At 39.6% G+C, this 27,838-nt stretch overlaps 2 protein-coding genes across 3 annotated transcripts; one reads left to right on the top strand and one right to left on the bottom strand.

Annotated features, from left to right (window-relative positions):
- The first annotated feature begins 2,661 nt into the window (after window positions 1-2,661).
- LOC110058759 (uncharacterized) lies at window positions 2,662-16,590 on the top strand. 2 transcript variants are annotated; one of them, XM_089271955.1, is made up of 4 exons: window positions 2,662-4,179; window positions 6,094-6,189; window positions 10,188-10,280; window positions 12,696-16,590. In XM_089271955.1, the coding sequence occupies exons 1-4, from the start codon at window positions 2,829-2,831 to the stop codon at window positions 13,901-13,903; spliced, it is 2,748 nt and encodes a 915-aa protein (XP_089128081.1). In that variant the 5' UTR covers window positions 2,662-2,828; the 3' UTR covers window positions 13,904-16,590. The 2 variants fall into 2 exon arrangements, with proteins under 2 accessions (XP_089128081.1, XP_089128082.1); XM_089271956.1 differs by having other exon boundaries at window positions 2,664-4,179; window positions 10,227-10,280.
- Window positions 16,591-20,396: 3,806 nt separating this feature from the next.
- LOC149104233 (uncharacterized) lies at window positions 20,397-24,363 on the bottom strand. The gene is made up of 5 exons (XM_089271406.1): window positions 24,324-24,363; window positions 24,103-24,234; window positions 22,636-22,725; window positions 21,922-22,173; window positions 20,397-21,187 (listed from the first exon to the last, which is right to left on the bottom strand). The coding sequence occupies exons 1-5, from the start codon at window positions 24,361-24,363 to the stop codon at window positions 20,715-20,717; spliced, it is 987 nt and encodes a 328-aa protein (XP_089127532.1). The 3' UTR covers window positions 20,397-20,714.
- Window positions 24,364-27,838: the final 3,475 nt, after the last annotated feature.

Genomic DNA, 27,838 nt, shown 5'->3' with positions numbered 1-27,838 from the left:
CATTTTGCCAGAGTAGGGCCGTTAGATCGAGGTCGCATAGGTCTGTGTGGTTTCCGCTGTTATCTGGGGTTAATTTGTAGAGTTTGACACCTCTGTATTTTGCCATCTGCTAGTTTTTTCGGCTCATTCATATTGCAAGATATGTTCTAAGCTCTCTTAATATTAGTTCTAGATATAGTTAGAAGAGGACACTACCAGGCTACTAACTATGCTCTGGAGAGACAAAGTTTGAAATATTCCGTGAGCATGTTTGCTACTTGCATTTTGTGTTGTTACGCCGGGACCGCTTGTTTGATTAACTGTTGCAAGTTATACAGCTTCTTATCACCAGTGTCATATTTATTATGGCAGTTCCAGGCCACCATAGTTATGTAAGAATTGATACCTCTTTATGGGAGAAAAAATTTTCAAGCCACGCCCACAAAAAGGATCTTGGTGCTTCTTAGGTTTTTTTTCCAAATTTATGACTAGAACCCCCGTCCTTATTTGTATGGAGGTCCCCCCGGTTTTTTTTGTTTTTGTTTACACGATCGACGAAATTCCAGCCATTTTTTTTTTCACCTGGAGCCCTGCATGCCGCACCAGCCCAAAACATGAGACTTGACTAAATAGGGGGTGTAGTGGGGAGGAGAAATATATACGAGAAACCACAAACTGCAAGGGACCGCATACAATAAACGCTGCCAACGTAGGATCTACAAGAGATCTTATCAGCCAAAAAAATGTATTAAGACAAACAATAGACTGCAAGGCTGATACTACGTGAAAAACGTTTCGAGACACCAACATGACAAGAACCGATAAAGTAGGATCGCAACAGTGGACAGCTGTATATAGGCTCTATTCTTCATTTGGCTCGCTTCGCGCTTGCTTTGCTAATAATATAATAATAATAATAATAATAATAATAATAATAATAATAATGGCATTTCGGGCAGTATATCCACAGGGTGGCTCTTCGCCTGCCCGATGCTAACTAAATTTACAATTGTAAAAAAGTTAAAAGATATCTAAAAATTTATATCTATATGTAAACGAGATAAAATTGTGTTTTAAGATATGCTAAAACAAATAAATGAATAAATAAATAATTAAAATTATGCCAGATGTTCTAAAGCTCTCTTAAAAATAATGTTTTTGGTGTCTTTACAAAATTTAATATAGTCTTGGCAGCACCTCACGTTGCTGGGCAACGTGTTAAATAAACTTGCAGTCTGGTCCTGTAAAGTATTATTAATTAAAGATCTCTCTAACTGAATGCTGTTACTAGATCTTAAGCATCTTTCGTGTTGAAATACATTAAGTTTCAGATAACTTGGCCAATATGGGTTGTGAAGGGCTTTGTGAGTTGCCTTAAGTAGGTTCCATTCGCGTTGTTCCTTTACGGGAAGCCATTTGAGTTTCGTAAGGATGTCTTCGGATGACCCAAATCTACCAAGCACAAAACTAGCTGTAGCCTTTTGTACTCTCTGGAGACGTTTCATTAAATAATCCGGGAGTGAGTGGTATACTATGTCATTATAATATAGCTTGCTTAGAACCAGTGCCTGTGCCAAATTCTTTTTGATATGGAAAGGCAGGATGTTCTTCAACTTCCTTAGGGTTGTTAGAGTAGCATAGCAGGACGCTGCTACTTGTCTGACATTTCCTTCCCAGTTCAGATGCTCATGGATGTGAGACCCCAATAATTTAGTGGTGGTCACTCGTTCCAAAGGGATGCTGTTGATTGTGATGTCGAACTTTTCAGTGTTTAAATGATCGACCTTTGATAACTGCGGAGTAGATAATAACATCAGCTTGGTCTTGGAAGGATTAATGACTAAGTTTGCTTCACGTGACCACGCTTCCAATTTGCCTATACTTGCAGAAAGTTCAGTTAGAGTTGATTGAAGATCTGCTGGTTTGCACTGTGTGTACAATGTGGTATCATCAGCATATTGATGACATTTAACTCCGCGTACATATGACTGAAGGTCAGCGGCGTAGAGATTGAAAATGAGTGGCCCCATGATAGAACCTTGAGGTACGCCGAAACTCACCATACAAAGCTCTGACGTTTTGTCGTCGACTTGCACAAAGTGTTTCCTTCCTGTAAGATATTGGATCGTCCATTTAAGATATTCCTTGGAAAAGCCCAACAGGTTAAACTTTTCAAGAACAGTCTTGTACTTGATGGTATCAAACGCCTTAGAGAAATCGGCTAGTACCATGAGGGTAACTTCTCCTCGCTTCATGGCGCGAATAATGTCATCTCTGATCCCTCATAGAACAGTAGTCGTTGAGTGTCCTTTCCTGAAGCCTGAGATAGTCTCTTTTAACAGGAAGTGAGAATCAATGTAATCGATGACTTGGTGGTGTACGAGTCTTTCAAAAACTTTTGAAAGGACCGGAAGTATTGATATCGGTCTCATGTCTGATACACTGAAGGTAGGGCCACTGGTCTTAGGGATTGGGGTTATCCTCGCAACTTTCCAAGCGTCGGGAAATGTTGATGTGACAATACAGCAATTTATCACGTCTGCTTAACTTCTTCTTTCACGTCCCTTCATGTGCATTGAAAAATAGAGAGGCTGTGAACAGTCTAGCTTGATTACCAATCAGACTACCCCTTGTAAAAGATTTGAGTGAGTGATCTGCTCGGCAAACGCCAGTGAGCTGGGTCGATCGTATGCCGAATATGGAAGCGGGAGTGGCCGGTTACTATACCTACGGCGGGTGATGGCAATGCGGAAGTCTTTCAGTGGTTCGATAATTTTGACGAAGTAGTTGCTTTTGCTGGTTGACAATCATCGCCATTTCAATGCAGATTGTGATATGAAACCCTTGGAATGGGAATTGGAAGTTCAGTCGATAAAAAAGTCGCCGGAGAGAGCAAAACATTTCACGTCATTGTCAAGGATGCGACGGACTCGCGGCCACAATCAGGGCCATCTTATTGCGCGGAGGTTCATGTTCGTGACGATGCTCCTCAGTGTATCAATGTTATGTTTATCTGCAACGAGTGGGGATCTTGCAAGGGAGGTCTGCCCACTTTCAACAGGGAGTTTGCTGTAAATCTGGCTAAAGCAGCTAAAGCAGCGGGCGACCGGATCAAGGTTTACTGCTATGTCTGCAGCAGCAGCGAAGAGGACAGACTAGATGCTAGCAAACAAGGAGTAAATTTGATCACTGCAAAACGCCTTCCAGGAGCTATTGATCAAATGGAGTGGTTGAAAAAGCCACCACCAGAACTTCCAACTCCGGATGTTGTGGTAGGCCACGGCAGAAAGTTCGGCAGCCCTGCCTATTTCATTTCGGACAGGACAAAATGTAAGTGGATACATTTCGTTCATGTATTCTGTGAAGACCTGGGAAAACACAAATTAGAAGGCACCTCCACACCAGATGCAATTGCAGACAACGAAGAGAAGAATAAGAAAGAGTTAGAACTTTGCGAAGCAGCCGATATAGTTGTTGCTGTGGGTGTTAGTCTTCAACAGAAATACATAAGACGTATTCCAGAGATAGACGCTATCACACCTGGGCTTTGCGAAAAGTTCGCTATTAAGAATCACCCAATTGCAAGACAACTGGCGCATGCATTTCGTGTCTTCATGTTTGGTCGTGGAAGCTTTGAGGACTTTGCTCTTAAGGGGTATGATATTGTTGGAGAGGCAGTCGCTTTGCTTGGCAGGAAGTTTGAACTGACATTTGTTGGTTCACCGCAAGATGAACAGCGGAGAATAGAGAAGTGGTTTCTTGAGAAAACAAAGATAGCGCGCAACCAATTAACCATCCGTGGCTATTGCAATAGTGAAGAAATGAAGAAAATGTTTTGTGAAGCTGACGTAATTGTTATGCCTTCACGCACAGAAGGGTTTGGTCTGGTTGCCCTGGAAGCAATTTCAGCTGGTGTGCCTGTTCTTGTCTCCAGTGAAGCCGGGATAACTAAAGCTCTGGAGGACGTGGAGGGTGGGATGACTGTGATAGTCATTTCAGACAAGCCAGAGGCCTGGGCTGAAAGAATCAAGCAGTTGTCAGAGCAGAAGCCAAAAGACAGACGTGCCAGTGCTATGCGTCTCAGAGACAAATATGGAGAAATTTACTCCTGGAAGAAAGAATGTGAGAGATTCGAGCAGATGATCCATGGGTTGATTCAGAGATCTCGCAGAGATGTTCCTTTGAATTGTGTTTTGACAGGTTTGCACTCAGTTATTTGATTTGATTTTTCCTGATACCAGTTAATACCCGGGGTGTTTAGTCAATGAATTTGATAATCGATGATAAACAATACCAATCAATACCAATCAATATCAATTAATCAATTGATATTGATAATAGATGTCCAATCGATGGAGAGGAATTGTGTGACTTTTTGTCGATAATTTGTTCATCAATAATCAATGGCAATCGATTGCCTGATTGGTATCAATTTGTTACAACATTTGCAGCTCTGTTTTTGGTCTCTCAACAGCCTGGGTTTGACTTAATATCCCAATCAAATAGCAATCAATGACCAGCTTTTGTGTGACTATCGATTGATTGTTGATTGATCGATACCAATCAAATATACCAATTAACTAATTTTATCAATTGTGATATTAATTTATCAATTGCTTTTCCAATCATTGATTTCCATTGATTGGACACCCAGGGGTTCATACTGTTGAACTTCCTAGAGGACAGACCCATGGGCAGATCAGAGAAAGAGTCAACTTAATGTTAAGATATGTGTTGTCTGCCTGTGGGAGATAAAACATGTTTGCTTGTATTTTTTCTTACAGTCAAACTCATAAAACAGTGAACACCCAAAATATGTGTGGAATGTTTATTGAGTTATAACCAATCATGAGCGAGATCTTGAACCACAGAAACAGATGAGTTTCCATCGTTCACAGAACAAATTTGTTTCGTTTCAAAAGGCGTCATAATTAAATAAATACTCTATTTTGGTTATGCAAGAAATTAGACAATTGCTGTTACAGGCCATTTAAACACTACTCAAGAGGGTTTGGGATATTTTTATTATGAAAAACTATTTTCATAAACCAATGCAATATTTGTGCCGGGCTGACACGACTCAGGTGGTCATTGAATAACTCAAGTGCAAATGATCAAAATCAGTGCTTTCACTATTTCGTTATTTTGATAATGACGAAAAGCTATGAGTAACATGATATTGATGAAAGTGGAAGTCTTGAATCTATTATATTTTCGAAATATGTGAATCAAGTGCAAACTTATTTGGGAAGGAACAGCAGAAAATTGAGGTGTTTTAACTGTTTGCCACAACTTATTCCAAAATTAGCAAAATTCAGCTATTAAGGGATGGCCCGCCTAGATTAGCCTTTGCTAGTTGCAGGCATTCCCTTTTTTTGTAACATATAATTTGAAAATAATAATTAAAGGTGTATAGAATATATAGAGCATATATAGCGCACATTTGCATTTATTGTTGTCAATCTTTCCAGGATCTTAGTTAAGTTTGATTATGGAAATCTGGCATATGACAAGCTTGAATCAACTACTTATCTTGACATTTACTTTGACTGGAGAAATATACGTAACAAAACAGCTAGTTTACAGTTGTACCTTTAGGAATACAGAAGCTTAATTAACGTTGAATGACAAAGAGATGACAATCGCTTGCCCCATGAGACTTCTTTTCACAAACAGTACCATGCATGCATTTCATGCTTATCACAAGTAGATAGTTTTAACTCTGTAAGAGTTAAATTACTTGGGATAATAATATTGTAAGTTCTTCTTCAAATTATGTCTGAACACTTTCCAGTCTGTGTCAGGCCTCTAAATTCAGTAAAAAGCCAAGTTTCTTCTGTGGAGTGCATGAGCTGACATCTTTGATTTGAATGTTGATAAGACCCTGGGAATGAGTGCTATAACCCATGATGCTCTGAGAAAGGCACGCATTTCAACGGTCAGTGGCACTTTAAGTAACAGCTGCAATATTTTTGCAACTTGGTGCAACAACTTGTTGTTGACTTCCCCTCAACCACTGTAAAGAGATTTGTGCAAAATATATGATGATACTGAAATATGTACTGACTTACATGTATATACCTGTTCAATTTCATTTTAATTTTGTTTCATTAGATCAAACTGGAAATATCACTGTGAAGGTGGAAACAGTAACCTCTGCACAAGATAAAGGTCTGGTGCAGACAAATAGCAAAAGAAATCCATTATCAGGTTAGTGCAGCACTAATGCACATTATATGTACAGCTAATAACATATAGTTTTGTGGTGGATCTACAAGGAAGCTTAACTCCTGAGTTTGCTCAACACTGGGTTATTCCAGAAAAAATCCACACACCCTTGACAGATGGGTTTCTGGAAGTTCTCTCAGGAGGGGAGCCAAAGGCTAAGAAAATCCAGGCAGGAGGGGGAGTGAACCTACATGTAAAAAGGTCTTCTTCAGGGATAGATCATTTCCAACCAAATGTAAGCTCAAACTTTCAGATGTGACATGTGACACTTGAGTGCTCTCTGAATCTGAAAAAAGCTGAAATCTTTCAGTTATATCTTTCTTTCCTGATACACTTCAAGTTACCCACACAGGTTCTTCCATAATCACAGTAGACGCGTAGAATAACATGTTACAAAAGGACAAATATTGAAGAAAGCTCACTATAAGTGTGTAATGCCTGACTGTATTATTTTGTGCTGATGCACCCAGGCCAAGCATCCTGCTGAGCATAACTGTTGACTAAACTAGCCGTTATCAGCCACCATAGGAAAGAGTTTCCAAATTGACAGGTCATGTATGGTCTACATACAGTGGAGCAGAGTGTATTTCAAACAGTTAAAGCATTGAGTTTGTGTCACGTACAATGTAACATGATTTCTTTTAGACAGTCAGTCAGACACAGTTTTCTAAAACAATTGGCAATTGCTAGGTGTAGTTGAACTACTAGTGAAATAAATTTGGTTAAACTATTGTCAACGCAGCATTTCCATGCTGTAGGACTTGGCAAGAACACTTGAAATTAAAGTCTGGTTGGACGAAAGATTCCACAATCCTACACAATTCCCAACACAATTGAGGTTTTTTCTTGCACAATTTGCTTCCAAACCCACACAATATTTTTCTTTCCCATACCCTATCAAGGCGCATGTTTTTAATAAGCGAGTCCAAAAACATTTTGTAATTAGCTCGTTTCATTGGGTTCCACAGGATAATTGGAAGCTTAATATTTGTGAAAGCTTTAGAAATTAGACAAGAACATCTTCTGGATGTGATTGTGCATGTAATTTTACTGAATCTAAATTGAATTTAAGCCTCATCCAATTTTTTGGAAATCCAGGTGGGAGGGGAGGGCTCTTTTGCCTTGGAAATCCAGGCAGGAGGGGGATGTAGTTCTTCAGGAAATTTAGGTGGGAGGGGTGGATATGGATTTTTTTCTGGAATAACCCATTGGAGCAGCCCCCTTATATTTGCAGCGAAGATGATCTTAGTTTCTCTCCCTTTTCCAGATAGTTTGAAATTGTACTTGGGGGGTGGGAGTCGTGTTAGCTCCATCTGTCTCCCTCATTCTCAGTCGATGGCACACTCAGAGGGTGGCAAAGGGGGTACCACTCACATGTCACGTTTGATTTTTCTATTAAATCATGTATCACAGAGAATTTTTTCACCAATCACGCATCACGTAAAAAAGGAAGCAATTACGTCGCCAATTTTACCTTCTTGACCCTAAAAACATTGTGAAAAGTAGAACTCTGTTGATTCAATCACAGAGATGCATTGGCAAATATAGTCAAAGCTCTCTTTGCAACCACTCTTGTAAGCGACCAGCTCTAGTGACACCAACTTTGTGAAACCCCGTTTGAACTGTGACTTAAACTTTGTAATAAAAAGCTCTTGCAATCAACTGCTCCCGTAAGTGACCGCGACCTGTTTTGGGATTACCCAACTGGATGTTTCCTTTGTTTTTAGCTCTTGTAAGCAACCACTCACAGTCTCATACATATAAATCAACACTTTAATGAAACTGCAAGCTACAGTAATGGTTATTTCTGTCTAAAAAATTGAACATAAAGTTTAGCCATGTCTTTATCAGATATAAAGACGCTCATTTAAGACTCTCTGTCAACCAGAATGCCTCTACACCTTTCACCAAGGTTCTTCGCAGTCGCCATGGCCAAAATCACATAGTCGTACCAGCCGTTCTTTAGATTCTCAAATTTGTAAAATAGTAACAATTTACGATCAAATGTTCTACTCAGTGCTAAGGGCAATAATGAATCTTGTTTTAAAGGCCATAAATACAGAACAATCTAGGTGGATGCCTTGGATTATAAAGGATTGAAGAGCTGAGTGAAACAATCAAAAACAACAAATTGGAAGTTTCGGGGACCACAAAACCTCCGGTGATGTACGCAATGCATGCATGTTTTTTCTTTATGAATTATTAATGAGTTTCTGAAGCTCTTGAAAGCGACCACCCTCTCTTGTTTTAGCATGTGGTAGCTTACGAGAGCTCATTCTTGTAAGCGACCACCTAAGTAAAAAGGACCACCTTTCAAATTTCCAAGGTGGTCACTCACATGAGGTTCAAATGTATTCCATTCAAACAGTGGTGACCCACATGGCAGACCAGGAGATTCAGTCTGTATCCTGGAGACTTCTGGATAATCTGGGAGAGTTGGTTTTTGTCTCTGAACAGGTTCCCAATGAGCGTAAAAATATTAGGCACGCAAAGTGAGCCTAATAATTATTAAGCAGAGTGGGATTTTCCTCTCTCCAGATCACTCTCACCTAGCTCTACCCGTCTGTTTTTTCCTTCCCCTATATCATGAGTGGGAGCTAAGTTAGTAGAGATCTTAGATGCAAATTGAGAAGTTGTGTGCACCACCTTTGCTACTCCTTGATATACAGGCAATATTTGTGTCAAAGCTTTACCCTGCAAATCCTTTTCTGAATGGCATTTGTTTTTATGTCTGTGAAGGACATAACATGGTTTTTGAATTCAGTTGGGTCTTTATGACAACCTTTATTAAGTGGTACATAAACTTTTTCCTTGTGTAGTCTCTCATTGCTTACACAACCGTCTCCTCAGGTGGCATTAAATGACACCAAACTCTAAACATTGCTTACTGTTTCAGTCATTAGAGACGACATTCTTTCAGACCTTTCTCGTACATTATATGGTTTGACACGCTGCCGCAAAATCAGCAAAAATAACTCTGAAGCTCATAGTCATTGTGTCAATTTTAACTATTTTGACTTTCTCCTATTGTGTCACAATATTTTGGACCTATCTGATCAAAGACATCAGAGGTCAAGAAAAAGACAGAAAAGACCAGAAAATGGTGTCACGTCTGCTGCAGTTTATTGATCGTTATTAAGACTCTATTTACTTTGACTCTATTTACATTGTTCAACGTTCACTTATCTTGGAAATCCAATTAGCAAATCATTTGTCACATGCTTGGTAAAATAGCAAATTGTGTATCACATTTTGATATCCCATTCCATGTTACATGGCTAATATGGTCTCAGTCATGCATCACCCTGGTAATTTTGGGGTGATCACTTGTCACGCAAAAAACCCTTTGCCACCCTCACTGACAGTCTGTGTGGCAGTCTCTGTGTTCATGTCTGCCTAATTTCTTTACAGCACCTAGATACCTAAGGATAGTTTAACATTGGTTTTAAATGTCAAGCATTTAATGTCAACATTTCAAACATTATGAATTCTGGCTGACTCTGTGCTATATCCATACATTAACAATGTTAGATGCTTGTGTACATAATTTTAATTAACACATTCTTTACATATGTGGCAAGGCATACAGTGTAGGCATACAGGGGTTTCATTAAGGGCCAGGCACTGGGCAAATTGACCAGCTGTGGGACAATTTTGCCTGCCTGGTTTGACCATCTAGAGGAAAGTTCTTTTTTTGAATTTCAGTTCAAATTAGTTTTGCCCTCCTGTTGAAAACATAATAATGAAACCCCTGGCATACACCTGAGTCATACCACTACAACTGGATTCTGGAGAAATTATTTAATTAGTGAATTCTTCCTGTCATATACATAAAGGATATTTTAGCCTTAATACTGATAGTTTAAGTTCCCAAGGTCCTAGTGCAACAGTTTACTTCATTCCGATTTCTTCTCTCAATTAGCAGCATTTACCTTATTAATGAAGCATAGAGCCATATAAAATGATATCTCTCTCATTAGCTACAAATAAAGTTGCAGCTTCACTTGTTACCTCTTCAGAATCAGCAGCAGCCAAAAGTGACAGAGAAGAAGATTCAGCAACAGGACCAACAGGTTTGTGGTTACACATGTGTATTGTATGCCATCTTTATAATCAATATCTGCACTGATGCAACAATGCTGTTTGGTATCAATGCTAGTAATAGCCTTAAAACTATCCTATTCTAAACTTGACATAACCTGTAGATAGCAGTAGTCTGGATTACATTAATTATTCCATTTGAATTCCATTTAACTAGGTACTTTGTAACCTGACTAAGTTTGAGATTCATACTGTAAGTTACCTGGTGCCAAGTCTCTTCTCCTTTGATTTAATTGGCCTGTGCAGTTTAATGTGCTTTAAGGTACTGCCTGCACTAAGAAGTCTGAATTGCACTTCCAAGTACTATACATTTACAGGTGTTATGAAAACTAAAACCCTTGAAAACGTAAGACTCAAATCCCCTCTTAGTTTTCATAAATAGAACAATCCCTGAGTGTGCATAGAGTAACTGAGAGACACAAACCACTGATTGAGCAGAGCAGCTTGCTTGTTGTTGAAAAGCACAGTTAAATTAGATGTCTACATTGATGTATAAGAGTAATGATGCTGTTTAAGTATGCTTGCTGGCTAAAGAGCACAATATTCTATTCTGTAGCTTTACATATGCACTGTAGTTGACAGTGACCAGTCTAAATTCATGATTTGAATGGCTTAAATCAACTCGTGTGTGTAGAGCCACCTTACCTTATGCCGTTGGGCCTTGCTGGCTAAGAAGGAAAGGTGGCAAGAATGACAGAGAATATCTTATTACTCCTGGTGGAAATTGAGATATCCCCTGATCCCAGAAAAGACATGCCATTTACGTGGTGGAAATGTTTATCAAAAATGTTCAAGGATCAGGATCAGTAATGTATATTGATTGTGGGCATGGCTTGGTTTTTTGATATTACTTGAAATGTTCAATGATCCAATCATCAACTATTATTTTTAATTTTTTGTGTTAGTGGAGAAAATATACCGCAAGAACAATTCAAACTCTCTCCATTCAGTCCATTATGCCAATTCCTTTTATTAAGTGGCATGCTCTTTAATGAGACATGCAGCCATGTAATAAAATGTGTCTCTCTCATTAGATGCAAATGGAGTTACAGAGCAACAACGCTGCTTAAGTGCGATCCGGCGCTGGCAATAAGCACAGCACGATCTTTTTTCCAAAGGTCGGCACATACAAGTGAACTAGTCTGCGACTAAGCTCTGCAACAAGTCGCGAGACAAGTCTTTTCGTGTGAACTAGCAATTTTTGTCAAAAAATCTAGTCTCAGCACAGGCTGCCCAAGCTCTAGACTCGCCAACAGTCGACCAATGCCTATTCTTTAAAATCCTTCGCTTATTCTCGAGCGAAGCAAGTAGGCAATCTTCGAGCGACGAAACGAAGTCGCGAGCGAGGCCAGGGAAGTATCATTCCATCGTTGTGGCAATAATGCTGTTTAAGTACGCTTGCATCTGGCTGACAAGCACAATATTCTATTCTATATAACTAGCTGGGAATTTTTGTTGAAAAAACTAGGCTCAGCACAGGTGGCTCGAGCTCAACCTGTGAGCGAAGATCATCTTTTGTTATGGTGGTCGCGTCAAATTTATAAGCCTTTGTATGGGAATATATTCGATCGGTTTCTAAGGAGGTAGAAATAGTGGAAGGCTCTTGATAAAAATGCCTTATCTTAATTCCACAGTGTATTGTTGATTGTCTATTCACTATGTCTGCTGATTTAAAGCGATTTTTAGCCAGTTTAATCGCTGCCTAAGTTTCCTAATCCTAAGAGGAAGACTTGCCTTGTCAAATCATTACTGTGTAGTGGGATACAACTTACAATACGTGAAGCATTTTATTTTTTATTTTAAGTGTTCTTTAAACCGTTTCACAAACTATGAGAGTTGTTCAAATCTTGACAAAAAGAAATTAAATACATGCATGTGCTTATTAAATTTACTCATACATATTGGGCATTTGTTGAGAAAATATAAAATTCTCGTGCAAAACCTTAGCGGTATAGCCTCTCCTGGGGGTTCACTTAGTTAGGGCACAGTGTGAAAAAACGGCGAACAGAAAAAAAGGAGAGAGAGGCTTAGCTTGTTCTCTTGCTTTCACGCGCCGCGCTTCTCCACTCTTTTTTTTTTTTTTTTTTTTCGTGATCCATTTTCGCGCAGCGCATCAACTAACTGAACACCTGAAAGCGGCTTACAAAAGACTCGGCCAGATGTATTTATGCGCATGTCCGCTGCAGAGTTTTGTTTGAACATACATGTATAGCTTCCGTTTACTGAGTTAAAACAGGTAAACTATTCAATATTAAGACGTATAAGACGACTTGAATGTTTTTATAGTTATGTTGTCAGTTTTTCCCGTGTCAGTTACAAACTAACTTGCTTCTCTGCTATCTCGGAAAATTCACGAGCTGTGTCTTTTTAATTATCAATTATTTTAGGCAACTCCTCTGTGGACGAGGAAAAGACGATAAGGAATTCACTTCACTCTGCTGCAGAGGCCGGTGATGTTGATGAAATTGAATCCTTGCTCGCTCTTGGATTTTCCATTGACTCGAGAGATGATGATAAGGGTCGAACACCATTAATGGCGGCTGCTGTTAATGACAAGCTACAGGCTGTGAAGTATCTGCTGGAACATGGTGCTGATCCGTCCTTACAAGACAACAATGGATGTAATGTGTTGCATTATGCCTCACAGGGTGGCAACCCTGAGGTTATTGAATTAATGCTTAGTCACGTGTCAACCATTAACTCAATAACTGAAGAGGGTTCCACGCCACTCATGATAGCTGCTTATTATGACAAGCTACAGGCTGTTAAGTATCTGCTGGAACATGGTGCTGATCCGTCATTACAAGCCAACAATGGATGGAATGTGTTGCATTGTGCCTCAGCGGGTGGCAACCCTGAGGTTATTGAATTAATGCTTAGTCACGTGCCTAGCATTAACTCAATAACTGAAGGGGGTTTCACGCCACTCATGATAGCTGCTAGTGAAGACAAGCTACAGGCTGTTAAGTATCTGCTGGAACATGATGCTGATCCGACATTACAAGACAACAATGGATGGAATGTGTTACATTGTGCCTCACAGGGTGGCAACCCTGGGGTTATTGAATTAATGCTTAGTCACGTGTCAAGCGTTGACTCAATAACTAACCAGGGTTTCACGCCACTCATGATAGCTGCTAGTGAAGACAAGCTACAGGCTGTTAAGTATCTGCTGGAACATGATGCTGATCCGACATTACAAGACAACAATGGATGGAATGTGTTGCATTGTGCCTCACAGGGTGGCAACCCTGAGGTTATTGAATTAATGCTTAGTCACGCGCCAAGCATTGACTCAATAACTAACCAGGGTTTCACGCCACCCATGATAGCTGCTGGTAATGACAAGCTACAGGCTGTTAAGTATCTGCTGGAACATGGTGCTGATCCGACATTACAAGCCAACAATGGATGGAATGTGTTGCATTGTGCCTCACAGGGTGGCAATGTTGCTGTATTGGAGGAAATACTATCTTACGGAGTTGACATTGAATCCAGAGACAAGTTTGGTGAAACGCCGCTTATGGTTGCACAGAGATATGGTAATTCCGACGCAGTGGCTTATCTTCTTGGTAAGGGTGCAAAGTCTTCTTAATAAAGAGGATAACAGAAGAGTTCTCTTTCAGCCGTGCTCAGGGACGTAGCTTCTGTAGACGTTGTTTTGTTGTGTTGTTGGACAATGTAAGTACTTACTGTAGTTGGTTAGATGAATGAACGGCCATTTTACAATTAATAACAGGACGTTTAAGCAAAACACAACAGCAACGGAAACGGTAACGTCACTAAAACAAAAGCAGCCAAATGCACAGTGCCTATGTAGCTGCGTTATAAACCTTGAAATTAACTGCCAGCGTTCGCGTTCTCCAAAATGCGCATCAGAACTTGGTCATTTCATGTTGTTGTTGTGCTGAGAACGGCAAAGAAATGTACAAAGATTTATAGCCAACGTGCACAGCCGTTGTTCTGCACATTAAATCTTTTGTTCAGTAACGTTCCCGCCCGAGGGGGGGGGGGGGGGGGGGCACTGCCATATATCGGCTATATAGGTATGTGCCGCTGTGAAGGGTATGGTTTTCAAGCAGTTTACTCTAGGATAGGGTATATAAATCAGAGCGTTTGGGTCTAGAATAGGGTATAATTTTTCACAAAACTGACTAGTTGGTTGAAGATTTTATCTAGACTAAGGAAACGAGGAATTGCCACTCAAAAATATAAAAAAATCAAATCGGCAAGTTTAAATTTACGCAAATCAGCCTCAACAGTGTCAACAGATGGGGGGATTTGGGGAGTTTACTCTAGTATAGGGTAGCAAAATTCAGCTGAACTAGCTCTGGTATAGGCTAAGGGTTCCAGTGTCCCAGCGGCACATCTCCACCCAGAAATGCCCACAGTACCCCCCCCCCCCCCCCCACCGGACGTTCCCGTTGCCGTCGTGGTTTTCTTAACCTTTCTATTCATTAAGCTCTCTATTGTAATTGGGCGATTGAATTGAATCAGGCTTGCATTACAGCTTTCTTGAACACTGTAAGGCCCCGTTCACACTACATCGGAGAAAACGTAGCTTCATTTCTATGCTTAGGTCTACTGTCCACACTAATCCGTCACGAAAATGGAGCTTTACGAAAACGCACTTTAAACCGGAGGAATTTGAAAACGCCGGCTTTGCGTTTCCATGTGGACGGAAAACCATTTGAAAACGAAGCTTTTTGAAAACGATGACATCCCGATAATTATGAGAGAGACCTCCGTTTTCAAATTCCTCCGGCGTAGTGTGGACGGATGCTCTTATTCAACGAGCTTGTTAATTCTGTCAAGATGACATAAGAGTTTTACCATTGCCTTGTATTGAAACCTGTAGGGACCCCGCGTCCTTTCCAAAACTCGGCACACTATGACAAACAAATTAAGTAACAAGAGTGTGAAACACTATTGTCAAAACTCAAAACTACAGAATATTGTAATAGTATTTTTAAGATAATTCTAAACAGTTAGTGTATAGCATCAAGTACCTTAAAGAGGCAACGTCACGATATAAAATCAGTCTTTGTTTCGTAATTCTCAATATAACCTTCGAGTCAAAAGTAACCTCACAACAGCAATTTATCGAGATCGAAAATGAGCAAAGAGGTAAAACAATAAAAAGAACACGAATGGTTGAGATTAAACTTGATTGGACGGATCACGAACCAACTCAATCCGAGGGTTCTTTTGTTCCCGAGGGCCTGCCCGAACAAGGTTACCTTTGGTGATGTAGCTTCTTTCAACGGGAAAGAATTAAAAAGTCCGTTTCCTTTTAATCCTGGATTAGCTTTAATCAGAGATTAACAACGGGGCCTAGGCTGTTCACAGTCTCTGTTTTCCCAAGTGATTTCTGTGTGGTCGAGTGTAACCACGTTGAATGTGATTACTTTTCGCTCTCTACTCGATTATTAGAGGAAAATTGAGAGAGTGTGGACAGTGTTAACAGGACCCGATATATATAAATATGTTTAACGCAAGATTCATCATAGTCAATTTCTTTGTGGGGGCAAAATTGTGAAACCTAACATAGGATAGATATAATTTATCAAGCTGTTTTAATAGGCCAATTGCCATATAGTAAAAATTCTAACTTTGCTTCGAGGTGTGGGGGATTAAAACAAAAGAAATGGCATCAAGGTCGAGAGATGAAAACGTTATTTCTTTTGTTGTTTGTTTTTTTTTTCCTCCAATCCTTGGAGCCAAATTAGAATTTTGATAAATCGAATTAAGGCTACCTGACAATTGTGAGACTCCTGTTAGTATTAGTATTGTTTTTACTTGAACTGATAACCGTTGAGTGTTAAATAACACTAACAGGACTGATATCCAAATGTAAAGACTTTTATGATGTATTATATTTGACGCTATTTTTATACGTATAATTTTGTAACTTTTTAGTAGCTTTGTTGGACGTTGAAAGACCTTGAAAAATACCTCATATTGAGGTTCTCTCGAGACTTGTACACTTTATTTTCCTAGGTAAGCGAGATATTATCTTAAGCTGTACTCTGTACTTTGTATGATCACTGCTTTTATTAAAAAGGTGATCGTATAAATCAAATGGGAATTGTACCTAACGCCAAATTAATACCGCCCAAGACAATCCAATTTGGCCTTTTGGAGTCAAATGTAGAAATTGAAATTATATGCTGATTAAGTACTACTGAGGCGTAACTGACATGCTTACTGGAGTGGCTTTGCGAGTATGGTCTTATCGTTATTTTTATTTTATTAATAAAACAGGAAAAGAGTGCAGAATAAGAGCAAGTCTGGTTTTTAAAGCAGTGTTCAGGCCTTCCATTCAGACTTTTTCGCGTTACACAACCTTCCTTTCTTTCCTTTGACGAGCCGAAGAAATATCATTATTTTTATCTTCTGGAAGTCTTTGTAATTCTGTCCTGTTCCCGCCAAGCTTTCTTCCGCCTCATAAATCGAATTTCTGGAAACCAGTCGTCGAATTACCAATGTGGCCCGGGTTCAATTTCGGCCCTGTGCCATATGTGGGTTGAGTTTGTTGTTGATTCCCGCCTTGTTTCGAGGGTTTTTCTCCGGGTTGTCCGGTTTTCCTCCCTGTACAAAAAACATCTCCAAATCCAGTTCAACCAGGATAGAGGACCTGTATGAAAACCAGCTAAGGCTGCTTGGCTTCCTCTCTAAATATTGTAATCTATTTATATTTGTTTCTATTTTAATATGGAATGCTCAATGTTCAAATGTTTAAATGTGCTAATTTTGGGTTCGGACCTTAGTGCGGAACGTACGGGATACTGCTGTCTTGGAAGGCGCGACAGCCTGATAGTTAATGCACTGGGTTCGAGCCCTGACCAGGATCTTGTGTTGTGTTTTGGACAAGACACATTCATACAACAACGCTCTCTCTACCCAGTCTGGTGATCCAAAAGGCTCGAAAACTGACTTTACCGTAGCTTTCCTTAATTCCTAACTTAGTGATAATTCTGCCTAAAAACTACTCGTTTTCCGTATTTCAAACTAATTCACGTAGAAGAAATAACTCCGTTAATTCTTTTTTTCGGTTTGTTTGGGACCATTTCGGAAAAAGGAACTCGGCACTTTCTTTGGCGCAAGTGGGGAGCAATCGCCTCGTTCACCAAAGATCAAGAAAACTTGAGTTTATCTTCCTTAGTTAAAATCTTTCTTTCAAAGAGCGCACTTTCATTAAAGTTATTTAAGCGTTGAACTTTGTCAATAACTGGTTCTTTTTGACAGTACGTAGGCTTCTCTAAGTTGAAAAAACGACCGAAATAAAAACAATTAGACTCTTGTCGAATCTGCCTGTGACTGAAAAGCTTAGGCTCCAGAGCCTGTGGTTAAAAGGCGCGCATTGCACGTTATAGTAGCCCGCGAATGCAGACGTATTTCCGGCTGTCGCTTGTTAGTTTCGGCGGGGACAAAACGACAGCCGGAAAAACGCACGTGTTCCCAGGCTAATGTTCTGGTGACTTGAGAAATAGAGTGGAAGGGGGGAGGAGAGGGAAGGGGGAGGTTGAACAACAATACTCCGTTTCGCTCCATGGTACGAATATAGGACTGGAGAGAAGTGCCATGGCTGACGAACTTTAATTGTCTCAACACCTTCATTAATATGGGAAAGAGAAATTTGAGTCTTGAAAATTAAAGGGTCAGATATTCTCGGCTAGATGGATCGATAAATTCCTTCTCGACGTAATACCTACTTTGTTTTTCATAAATTTTTATATTGTACTCGTAATAAGGGCTAACAGATAAAGATGCTCAAATCAACATTTTAATTATTAATTTTCCTTTCATTTACAGTATTGTAATAACATGTAGTTTTGATCAAATATTGCTGATTAATATCATGCATCTCTGCTACACGAGAAAAATAACGAAATTATAAAACTCATCCCAGTTTACGGACGGAACATTGAGGGGGGCGGGGGGAGAGGATCTAAATGGTGTTCACCCAACTAGTTTAGCTCTTTAGTTATTTTGGGTGACCAGCAACTGTATGTATTTTTAATTTATTTACTAATTAGTAATTGTTAATTGTACAGTTCAAATAAACGTTGTTGTTGAGGGTTAGACAACTTTTCTGGAGCATGAAATTTTTGCTCACTAAAGGTTGGGCATGATGTTTTTGGTGGGTAGAAGCTTGAATGTACAAGAATTTTTTTTTTTTTTAACATCAAATTAAAAACAATGATAATAGAAAGCACTTTCTCGATGTTTTCCATGGCTCCTCTTCCACTATTTTTTTCAGCAGTCTTTGCTGTGCAGGAGTTTTTTGGGAAGTGTCTAACAACCCCTCCCCCCTCAAAAAAAACAATGGTTCGTCCGTTAGTTAGTCTCCTATGCAAACGCAGCCGTTGCTTGAGTTGTCACAGAAGATCCCTCTCCCACTTACTTACAGTGGTGGTGGGGGGAACGGGTGCGTAACAGCCCAAATAACGGCTCTATGAGATTACCAGTGAGTCAGATCACTTGGAAATCGTGAACATAAGCAATAAATTCCTCTAGCATAATGAGCAAACTACCCACTAGACCCAAGCTATGCTTATCCTGATCTCATGCAGTCTTGGTAGTGAAGAAAACTTCGCGAAACTTGAAAAGTATACTTTATCTTTTATATCAACCCTATCCCAAGCAATTAAAACTGCTGTGTGTTGATGTTAAGAAACACATGATTGCAACATTGCCTTGGAGCAGTTCTCGGAAAATAGAATAAGGACTTCACATTTCAAACGAAATTGACACTCAGTGGCATTTTGTCAAGTGTAAGAGAGAGTTAATTAACCTAAAGTTTATAGTCTTTACCTCGCACAAAAGTTCATCCACTTTATGCAGGTATTAAGGGGACTAAGATAGTTTATATTCGTGAGATAAGCGCAAGTGTAACCACAAGCAGAAGCACAAGGATATTCATCACTAGCAATATAAGCATGCGCAGTGCTAGTTACGGCGCAGGAGAAACAAGATCATGATGGTGATTTGTTGAATTCTTGCGCTTATGCTTATTTCACGCCATTTCGCACTTGTAAAATAAGCATAACAGTAGTGAAATAAGTGCAAGTTTTGTTTATGCTTGCGCTTACACTAGTGCTCATCTTACAAGTGTGAATCAGGCTTAATTAAGGGTCTAAGAATGACCCTTAATGGTGGGATTCGTTCAAGATCCAAACTTCACATCTCATAAGATCTCCTCTCCGTGGGGTGCATTTAGAACCTGCTAGTTTGTTTGAATGAAAAACTCAGCACTCGAAAATGAAATTCATATCTTCGCGCTGTCGTACGTGTCCTCTATCAGTCTTAACTGTGTGCTAGCAATTTTGGTCAGCATTTTTAAGTGTATCATCTAAAGTGAATTGTTTACGAATCCAGCGAGAAGATAACCTATTTACAACCTATAAAACATATTTTTAATTATTAACTACCTTTATATTTTATATAATATTAGTATTTTATATTTTATATTTGTATTTATGTTAGTGTCCCCAATTAGTTATCTTTAGCTAAATACTCCGACACTCAAATAAAGTTTATGTATGTATGTAGGTAGGTAGGTAGGTAGGTAGGTAGGTAGGTAGGTAGGTAGGTAGGTAGGTAGGTAGGTAGGTAGGTAGGTAGGTAGGTAGGTAGGTAGGTATGTATGTATGTATGTACCTGCCTATTGTTCCATTCTAAAATTTCAGGCACCTTCCCACCAGTATTGGTGAAGATTTTACTCTAGGTCCAGCGGTAATGTTAAATACTAAAAGGGATCAGACTATTTATGTTACGGTAAATATGGTAAACGCTAACATAGCTGCCTGTCTCAACGAGTTATTTTTTTCAATCGGTTTGAACACTATCCTGAGTGGTGATGTCGCCTGATTTTGCTAAATACAATAGAAGCTTAGCGCATCTACAACACTTGGGAAATTTGTTATGCATATGATATTTGCTCATGTAAGGAATGGTCAAAGTGATTTTGCAGCTTATTTTATGACTGAGAAAATTACTTTACTGTCAATAGCTGAGGGCAAGCAAATGTTTCATTAACAATAATAAAAGAGTAATCGTATGAAGCGAATGAAGCTTCAAGCAATTAAGGATTTACACTACTCCTGATATTTGAAAAACCCTGCAAACTGCACTCGCATAAAGGCTCGTGCAGTTTTGAGAGAATTGTCAAGTACCATAAGGCATTCGTATTGTAAATCTTTAGTTGTACTCGCATTCATACATTAACCTATATTTATTCTCGAAAGAAAATCAAGAATTGCACTTTAAGATAGTTTGACAACTTACTAAGTACGTCTTCTGCAATTACAATCTATAACAGGACAGTAACAGCAAACTCACGATATATTCAGTAGGCTGTTTCATGCTTTTAGTCAATGGGGACGGCCGAAAAAGCGAGCGGACTACCAGCGGGATCTGGGAGAGAAAAAGAACTGGGCCGCCCTTTCCATTTTCTTTCCCCGACACCGTTCATTGTCCGCCCGCTTTTTCGGTGGTCCCCACTGACCGAGAGCATGGAACAGGCTAATAACCAGAGGATCTGCATTTTGAGAAATTGTCTCGTAAAACACTTCAATATCAGTCGGAGTGAAGTGGCTGCCTCCGGCAAAGAATGCACAATAACCAACAGAGTTGCCCGTGGGAGGAGAGTAAGTAGAGCCACAGTAGGTGAAAGCAGTTTGTCCGTTCACAGCATCGTTTGGTGCGTAGATATCGTGCTGACCAAGGTTTTCCCCGAACGTAGGTCCATATCTGTAACAGCTGTACATGGCTTTGTTAAGATATTGGTACTGTGTCAGTTTGACAGGATCGTATCCATTGGTGTTGTAGAACGAGAAAATGAAAGCTTTGCTTGCAGAGGAGCAACTGCAAGAACCTGAAAATAAATGAAGATCACAAAGCACAGAGCTTTTTATGTTATCTTCACCATCCAAAAAAAGATGGAATTGTCTTGTTTGTTCCTATGTTATGACTACCTTATCTACGAGATAATCTGTAATCATTGATTAGCACAACCTAAACCGCAGTCACGTGGTTATACCATTATATCATTGTACATACTAGAATAGTTTAGTTCAGTCCTAATAAGGCAGTTGCGTGGAACACTTGTCCCGATTTATTGCGCATTCCATAGTAGTACTCCGAACCCGAACACAAAACAGGAATATACAGAAGCTGAGGAATATAGCAAAACAGACAATCATAAGTGAAAGTACCAAGTCAGCACACTTTGATTTTGCTTTAACAGTCTTAACACTATCAATAACTTGCTGTTTTTTCTTCCTAAAGATTCTTTTTTTTTTAATAACAACTACAGATTTCTTACATGTTCGCCCGAAGGGCGAATTCAATTTGTGGCCTTACGAGTGCTTATTTATTCCAGATTGCACGAGAAAAACTATAATTTGATAACTTGTTAATAATATAAAATTTATATTCAAGTTTCTGCACTCAGTATCATCTCTTTTTTTACTTCATTTCAACTTTATGCCTTGTTTGGGAATAATTGACGTGCTCTTAGCCAATCGGTATGCTGAAATTTTTGCGCGTATATTATTAATCAACAAACTACGATAAGTATATCGATATTTTATCATTTATGATACTTACTATGCCAAGATACGTCCGTGTATCCACCGAATATGTACTCGTTAACTTTGATGATAGTAACAGTAGGTCCCTTTCCATCGCACTTGGCGTGGAACGTTGTAGTTTGCCAACCATCTGTCTTAGCATGGTAACACCTCACAAACTTGCTCAAGGATGCGTTCATGAGGACTGGGTCTAAATAGAGCGCCAGCGTCTCCACATATTTTTGGTGCTCTAGCTGACCGTCAAGAATTATGGATGTACCAAGGCCCCCTGGTCAAACAAAACAGCAGGTGCGGTGATGTTATTTTTAATAGCTGAAATAAATTGTTTGAACTAAGGGTGTCTAGGTTGTCTCGTGTAATCTTACTGATGTTAGTGGTCTTAAGAAAAAAGAAGCTGCTGCGACTGGCGTTGTTGACCTGTTGATTCTGGGGGCGATTCGCAGTCAGCGCCATTTTGTTATTTTTGAAAATTAAATTTTCAAGCTGGAGACTGATTGACCGTAATGATTATGAACTTCTTATTTTGCTGTAATGCCTCACCCAACCCAGGGCTATAGAAATTTACCAGACGATAGGCTTTATGCATGATGACGTCAGATGCTCAAAACTAACCTCGAAGCCTCGCTAAGAAGAACGTTTTTTCTCAAATTTCCGGCACCTTTACACTGTGTTCAACTCAGGGACTCGGAGAAGTCTTATTAAGCGTCCTGATTAAGTATATCAAACTCACCGCGACTCTTGCAAATGTAGGATCCCACGGCATTGCTGCAGTAGCTGTGGACGTCACAGGCATGTAAGTCGTCAACACATTCATTCACATCTGCAATGGAACGATACCAGCATAAGTGGCCGTCAATATAACGCTAACATAGGTCCGCAATGTGCTCATGTGTTAATTATTATTAAAATGTTAGTTATGATTTTCGGAAACCACACGATGTATTTGAAATTCATATTGTCTTAGACATGACATGTTTCGGATGAAACATCATCCATCGTCAGTTTACAAGAATAGCAATCTTGCCTCGGCTTCCACTAGCTTACGATTAAAAGTTAAGGAAGCCACGCACACCCTTTGGGGGCAGTCTTCTTCAAATTCTCAAGTTAGTCATGTTAAATTATCCCTTTTATACTGATTAGTTTTTGTTATTTTAGTGTTGTATTTTTACCTGTTTTTGTTTCGGGCCTTAATCCTTAATTATTCTTATTTTCAAGCATTTATTGTTCATTTTCTATTACTATTCTTGTAAACTGACGATCGATAATGTTTCGTCCGAAACATGTCTTGGTTAATACAATGTGAACTTCAAACACATGGTGTGGTTTCTGAAAGCTACATGTATGTCTTACTTTGTACTGCTGAGAAACCTTGGTAAAAAAGTTAATAATTTTTTGCGGTAGGCGCGGTGGCTTAATGGTTAGCATGTTAGACTTTGGATCGAGGAGTCTGGTTTATAGTCCTGGTCGGAGTCACTGAGTTGTGTATTTGGACAAGACACTTACATCTCACAGTGCCTCCCTCAGCCAAGGCGAATGAATGGCTGCCGGAGATTTTTGCGCTGGGGGAGGGAGAAGATGGGGGGCGCTTAATCGAGGGTGGGCGCTTATTTAATTTTTTCCCAAATGGTGGCCTGACATGATCATTTTTTTTAATACGTCATCTGCGGGTAAACAACGACATAAGTTGATTATTGACATAAAAAGCTGATCGTAAAGTTTAAATCGCGGCGCCGTTAATACTTAACGTGTTCAACGTGTTCACTTGACGTGTTCACAAACTGAAACAATGTACAAATCTAATACTATACGACGAAAACCATACATCCTTTGTTGTCTCAGTAGTCGTCCACAAAATGGGGGGAGGGAAGGGGGCGCTCACTCGAGGGGGGAGAGCTTATTTTAAATTTTGGCCGATAGGAAGGGCGCTTATTCGAGGTGGGGGGGGGGGGCGCCAATTCAAGGATTTGCGGTATCTGTACAATGTACAAAGCTAAGAAATCATTGCAATAGGCGGAGCACCATGGGTGAGAAATTCTGGTTGTTCATGATACAATTAAAAACTAGGGCAAATTCATGTATCAATCAATAAACCTCTAAAATATTCTGTAGAAATAATACAGCCCTTTCATTGCAGCAGAGATCGTTCTCTTTGAACTAGCTTATCTTATTAAAAAAAACAAGGAATTTATCAAGACACCTTCTGTCTCCATATCGCAGAAAGCAAGCACTGACTTTCCTTGTTTAGATGAATGTAGCCAGTAATTGCCGCTGACCGCTTGGACTCCTTCATTGTCCTTGATTTCTTTACATGATTCAGCAGGCAGCTCAGCTCAGCAGGCAGCCAAGGAGAACTGTGAAATACAAATAGTTATGCCTGCCAAAATTACATGGCAACTATAGTTTTCTTTTGCTATTCACCTGGGTAGCTATTTTCAAGTTTCTCGCACTTCTTCGCCATATAATAAACATCTTATTAACCGAGCTATGTCGGTCTGTATGGGAGAATCTTGACCTCGGTCGTGTGTGCAGACCTCACTGCGGTCGGTCTATACTCACGACCTCGGTCAAGATTCTCCCATACAGACCTCCAGCTCGGTTAATAAGAGCTAAGTAGAAACTGTGCCACCAGGTGTATAAATAAATCATTACTGAACCCCATCAATTTTTAAAACAAATTTGCGTTTTTGAATTTCTGTATTCTTTTTAAGTAACAGACCACTCTTTCTATGAGTTTACTGACGCAATAAGCCCACGCGGGATGTTGGGGGAACACGAATAAAACTTATAATTTTTAATGATTCAAGTTAATAATATTTGTAATCTCAGTACCAATAAAATGTGAAAATTAAAGTTGCCCGACAATTCGATGTTTCTAACATCATTTTCAAGGCAGAAATAAACTTATCTAGGTGACACAAGGATTTAAATAAGAAAAAACTAATTTATATTCCACTGAAGTTTTTCAGCAAGCCAGTAAAATAAAAAAATTATAGCATTGAGAATGCTTTGTGCAATTTTTATTCACTCATTGACTACATCACAAGACTCAATCGTTCGCTGCGCCTACACGTTCGTTTTCTCATACTACTCAACTCTTATATTTTCGTGCACGAGCGTTTTCCATTGAGTAATCTCTATTTCCCAAATCCTGCATGCGTATTCTGATGGAAAACCCGTGGGCTACGACGGCTTATTTTTGTTTTTTTTAGTTACAATTGAATGATAGCTTTATGGTTAGGTCTTAAACTGTAGAATAATTGAAAAGACTGATCTAGATAATAACGAGATTCTCAGGAAATAACAGATAAGCTAGACTTAGGATATTATTGAAACGAGTGAATAATAGTAGCATCAACTACATGCTCAGATATAAATTCGTGAGTACTTATCAATCTAAATGACCATTCCAAACACTTTTTAATGTCATCCATGCGAACTTCTTGTTAACTCCTGTGCTTGTTCGACTAAATGAACTCCAATTGTTAATTCTTTTTTGATGCCTTTGTCACGTTCTGTTTTCTATAGAAATTTAGCAGTTGCCACAACTTGCGTTGGGCAGTTTCCTGACGACTCTGAAAACATAACGCTCGTGTAAATAAACTTAGATTAATCCTACGGAAATGCTCATATCCGTGCACTTAGATGCATAGTGAATAAAAATCGACTTCTTCTAATTGGCAATGATCTTAATACTTGTCGAAGAAATGTCATTATCCAATTTACATAACTTTGCTTGCGTGAGTTCAGCTGCAGGTCTGCACGACTTAGCTCGGGGTTTGTAATATGAATAATCCCGTCTGCAATCTTCATGCGTCCGTGAGAATGGAACAAAACGGAATGAACGGAAATTTTTGAAGTCTAAGATTCGTTATCCCTTTTCGAATCAATCACTTCTAGGAAAAAAAAATAAACGTATATAAACTAAAATTCTAGGTTAGCTCTTTTTTGATAAACCTCCGAATACAGAGTTAACCAAACGTTGGCATGCTGCTTAATCAATTATGAAGTCAATCCTCGACTGGAAGAACCACCCGACAGAATTGGTTTCCACTAACAACTCACAGAAAAATCCGATCGCTAGAAGCTCTATCAGAGGAGAGAGAACGCCTAAAATTGACAAATGCTGGTTTTCGCAAAAAAAAAAACCATTCAATAAATAAAGTCAAGAATCTGGGATATGGTAGATGATTGATATACAAACAACCTAGCCGAGTCTGTGCGGTTTTTCATTCACGCGTTATTCGGAGACGTCTTTCACACAAATTTATAGAGCTTTGTTTGGAGATGCCATGTTGGTGACCCTCGGACGGGTACCAACATGGCGGCCGTAAAGTAATAAATCATCCGTCTAGAGCTCCGTCACATTAAAATAATGTAATGATATGAGAATAACAAGCGCAATAAGAAGTGCAAGCGTCCTAAGGACAACTGTCTCCCACCCTCCTCCCCACCTCCCCCCCACCACCACCACCCACCAAAGGCAGAAAACGAGACAAAGCATGAAATCAGTGATCCTATTGCACAGGCAAGTCCTTTGGTTTCGCAGACTTATCAGCTTTAGTTTATACCACGAAAATACAAGTAACGAATGTGATATTTCATGGTTAATCAAAACTATAACAAAATTCTCGAACGTGATTGGCTATCAGCAGCCCGATTTGAACATTAATTGGACAGTGTACGCGTCATGCTTGTAATTGGACAGTACGCGTCATTTTGCGTGCGCTGTTGCGGTGCACTTTGTTGAGTAAACTCAATCGATAGTTTGTTCGTTTCTCGAATTTTGTCACAGTTTTGATTAACTGGTAACTCGTGATTAACTCGTGATTAACAAATTGGACTCCCGCTTCGCGGTCGTCCGATTTGTTAATCACTCGTACGATTACAGACCGAATTGGACTCCACTCAGTCCTATTACCATTATAAACCACAAAAGAGCGTTGTTTAATTTTTTGTGCCATCCATATAAAATACAGTGGCAAACACAATCTATGTGACGTACGCGCAGGGCACGATGGGATGGCTGGATGTAATACCGTCGAATGTACAACGGCTTTCATGTATTTTGATTACTTGTATTTTCTATGGCATGGTGTAAATGGCAGAATCTGTTGTATGAGTAACTTCTTAACGTAAACTTCGGATAATGGAATTAGACTTTTTAAAATATTAGTAATTAATCGGCTTTGAAGGGGCTTTTCAGCGACGAGTCGCCGAAGTAACGAGCAGACATTGAAGTGAAAAGGGCAACACGCGTTCAAAGATTTCATTGATTGCGTCGTGAGCAGTACGGTCTAGTACTTTTCAGCGATCAAATGAAGTCAGTTTTCTAGTGATCAGCTTTCCACGTGTGCCTTCTTCAATCACTTCATAAGCAGTACTTTAAATTTCCCAGGTCCAAATCAAAATTTTCGAAGACGGGTGACAATCCTGTTTTGCGAAGTGAAATGGCACGCCGTCAACGGCAGAGATACAAGTTCTGTTCTCTAATCAATTGTTTCACTAGCGTGACACTGCCAGCATGCACGACCCGCATGTGCTCTAACGGGGCAAAGCCCGGGGGGGCACTCCCATGTAAAAAGGACGGGTGTTCGTGTTGCCTTTTAGTGGTTAAAGAGCGAGTTTGTTACCTCTTATAATTAGGGTGTTCAGCCTGAAAAGGTCCACAGTGGGAGCTTTTACTGTACCTCTTAGGGTGTTGAGCTGAAAAAAATATGACAGAAGATAATGTGCTGTTTTAGAATTGGTACCTCCTAAGGGTGAAAACGTTCAAGCTACGCCCACAAACAGGATCTTAGTACCTCTAAATCTCCGACTAGATAACCCTAATCCTAACCCTAGGCGCGAAACGTGAGGCTTAAGGCAGAGAATGGATGTTAGATTTAAATTTTCGTCCAACGGATTCCTTTGTAGTAGTGAGGAGTTTTAAATAA

Source organism: Orbicella faveolata, unplaced genomic scaffold, assembly GCF_042242905.1.
Source record: "Orbicella faveolata isolate gen_17 unplaced genomic scaffold, um_ofav_v1 contig_34, whole genome shotgun sequence".
In the NCBI taxonomy this organism is placed as follows: Eukaryota; Metazoa; Cnidaria; class Anthozoa; order Scleractinia; family Merulinidae; genus Orbicella; species Orbicella faveolata.
This window is presented reverse-complemented; position numbering and strand designations above follow the sequence as displayed.

Coding starts and splice junctions, on each gene's coding strand:
- LOC110058759 (XM_089271955.1), top strand. CDS start 2,829: ATGGGAATTGGAAGTTCAGTCGATAAAAAAGTCGCCGGAGAGAGCAAA. Junction 4,180..6,093: donor TTTGAATTGTGTTTTGACAG/GTTTGCACTCAG, acceptor TTGTTTCATTAG/ATCAAACTGGAAATATCACT. Junction 6,190..10,187: donor CAAAAGAAATCCATTATCAG/GTTAGTGCAGCA, acceptor CTCTCTCATTAG/CTACAAATAAAGTTGCAGCT.
- LOC149104233 (XM_089271406.1), bottom strand. CDS start 24,363: ATGGCGAAGAAGTGCGAGAAACTTGAAAATAGCTACCCAG. Junction 22,726..24,102: donor CTGCGATATGGAGACAGAAG/GTGTCTTGATAA, acceptor GTTCCATTGCAG/ATGTGAATGAATGTGTTGAC. Junction 22,174..22,635: donor CTACATTTGCAAGAGTCGCG/GTGAGTTTGATA, acceptor TTGTTTGACCAG/GGGGCCTTGGTACATCCATA.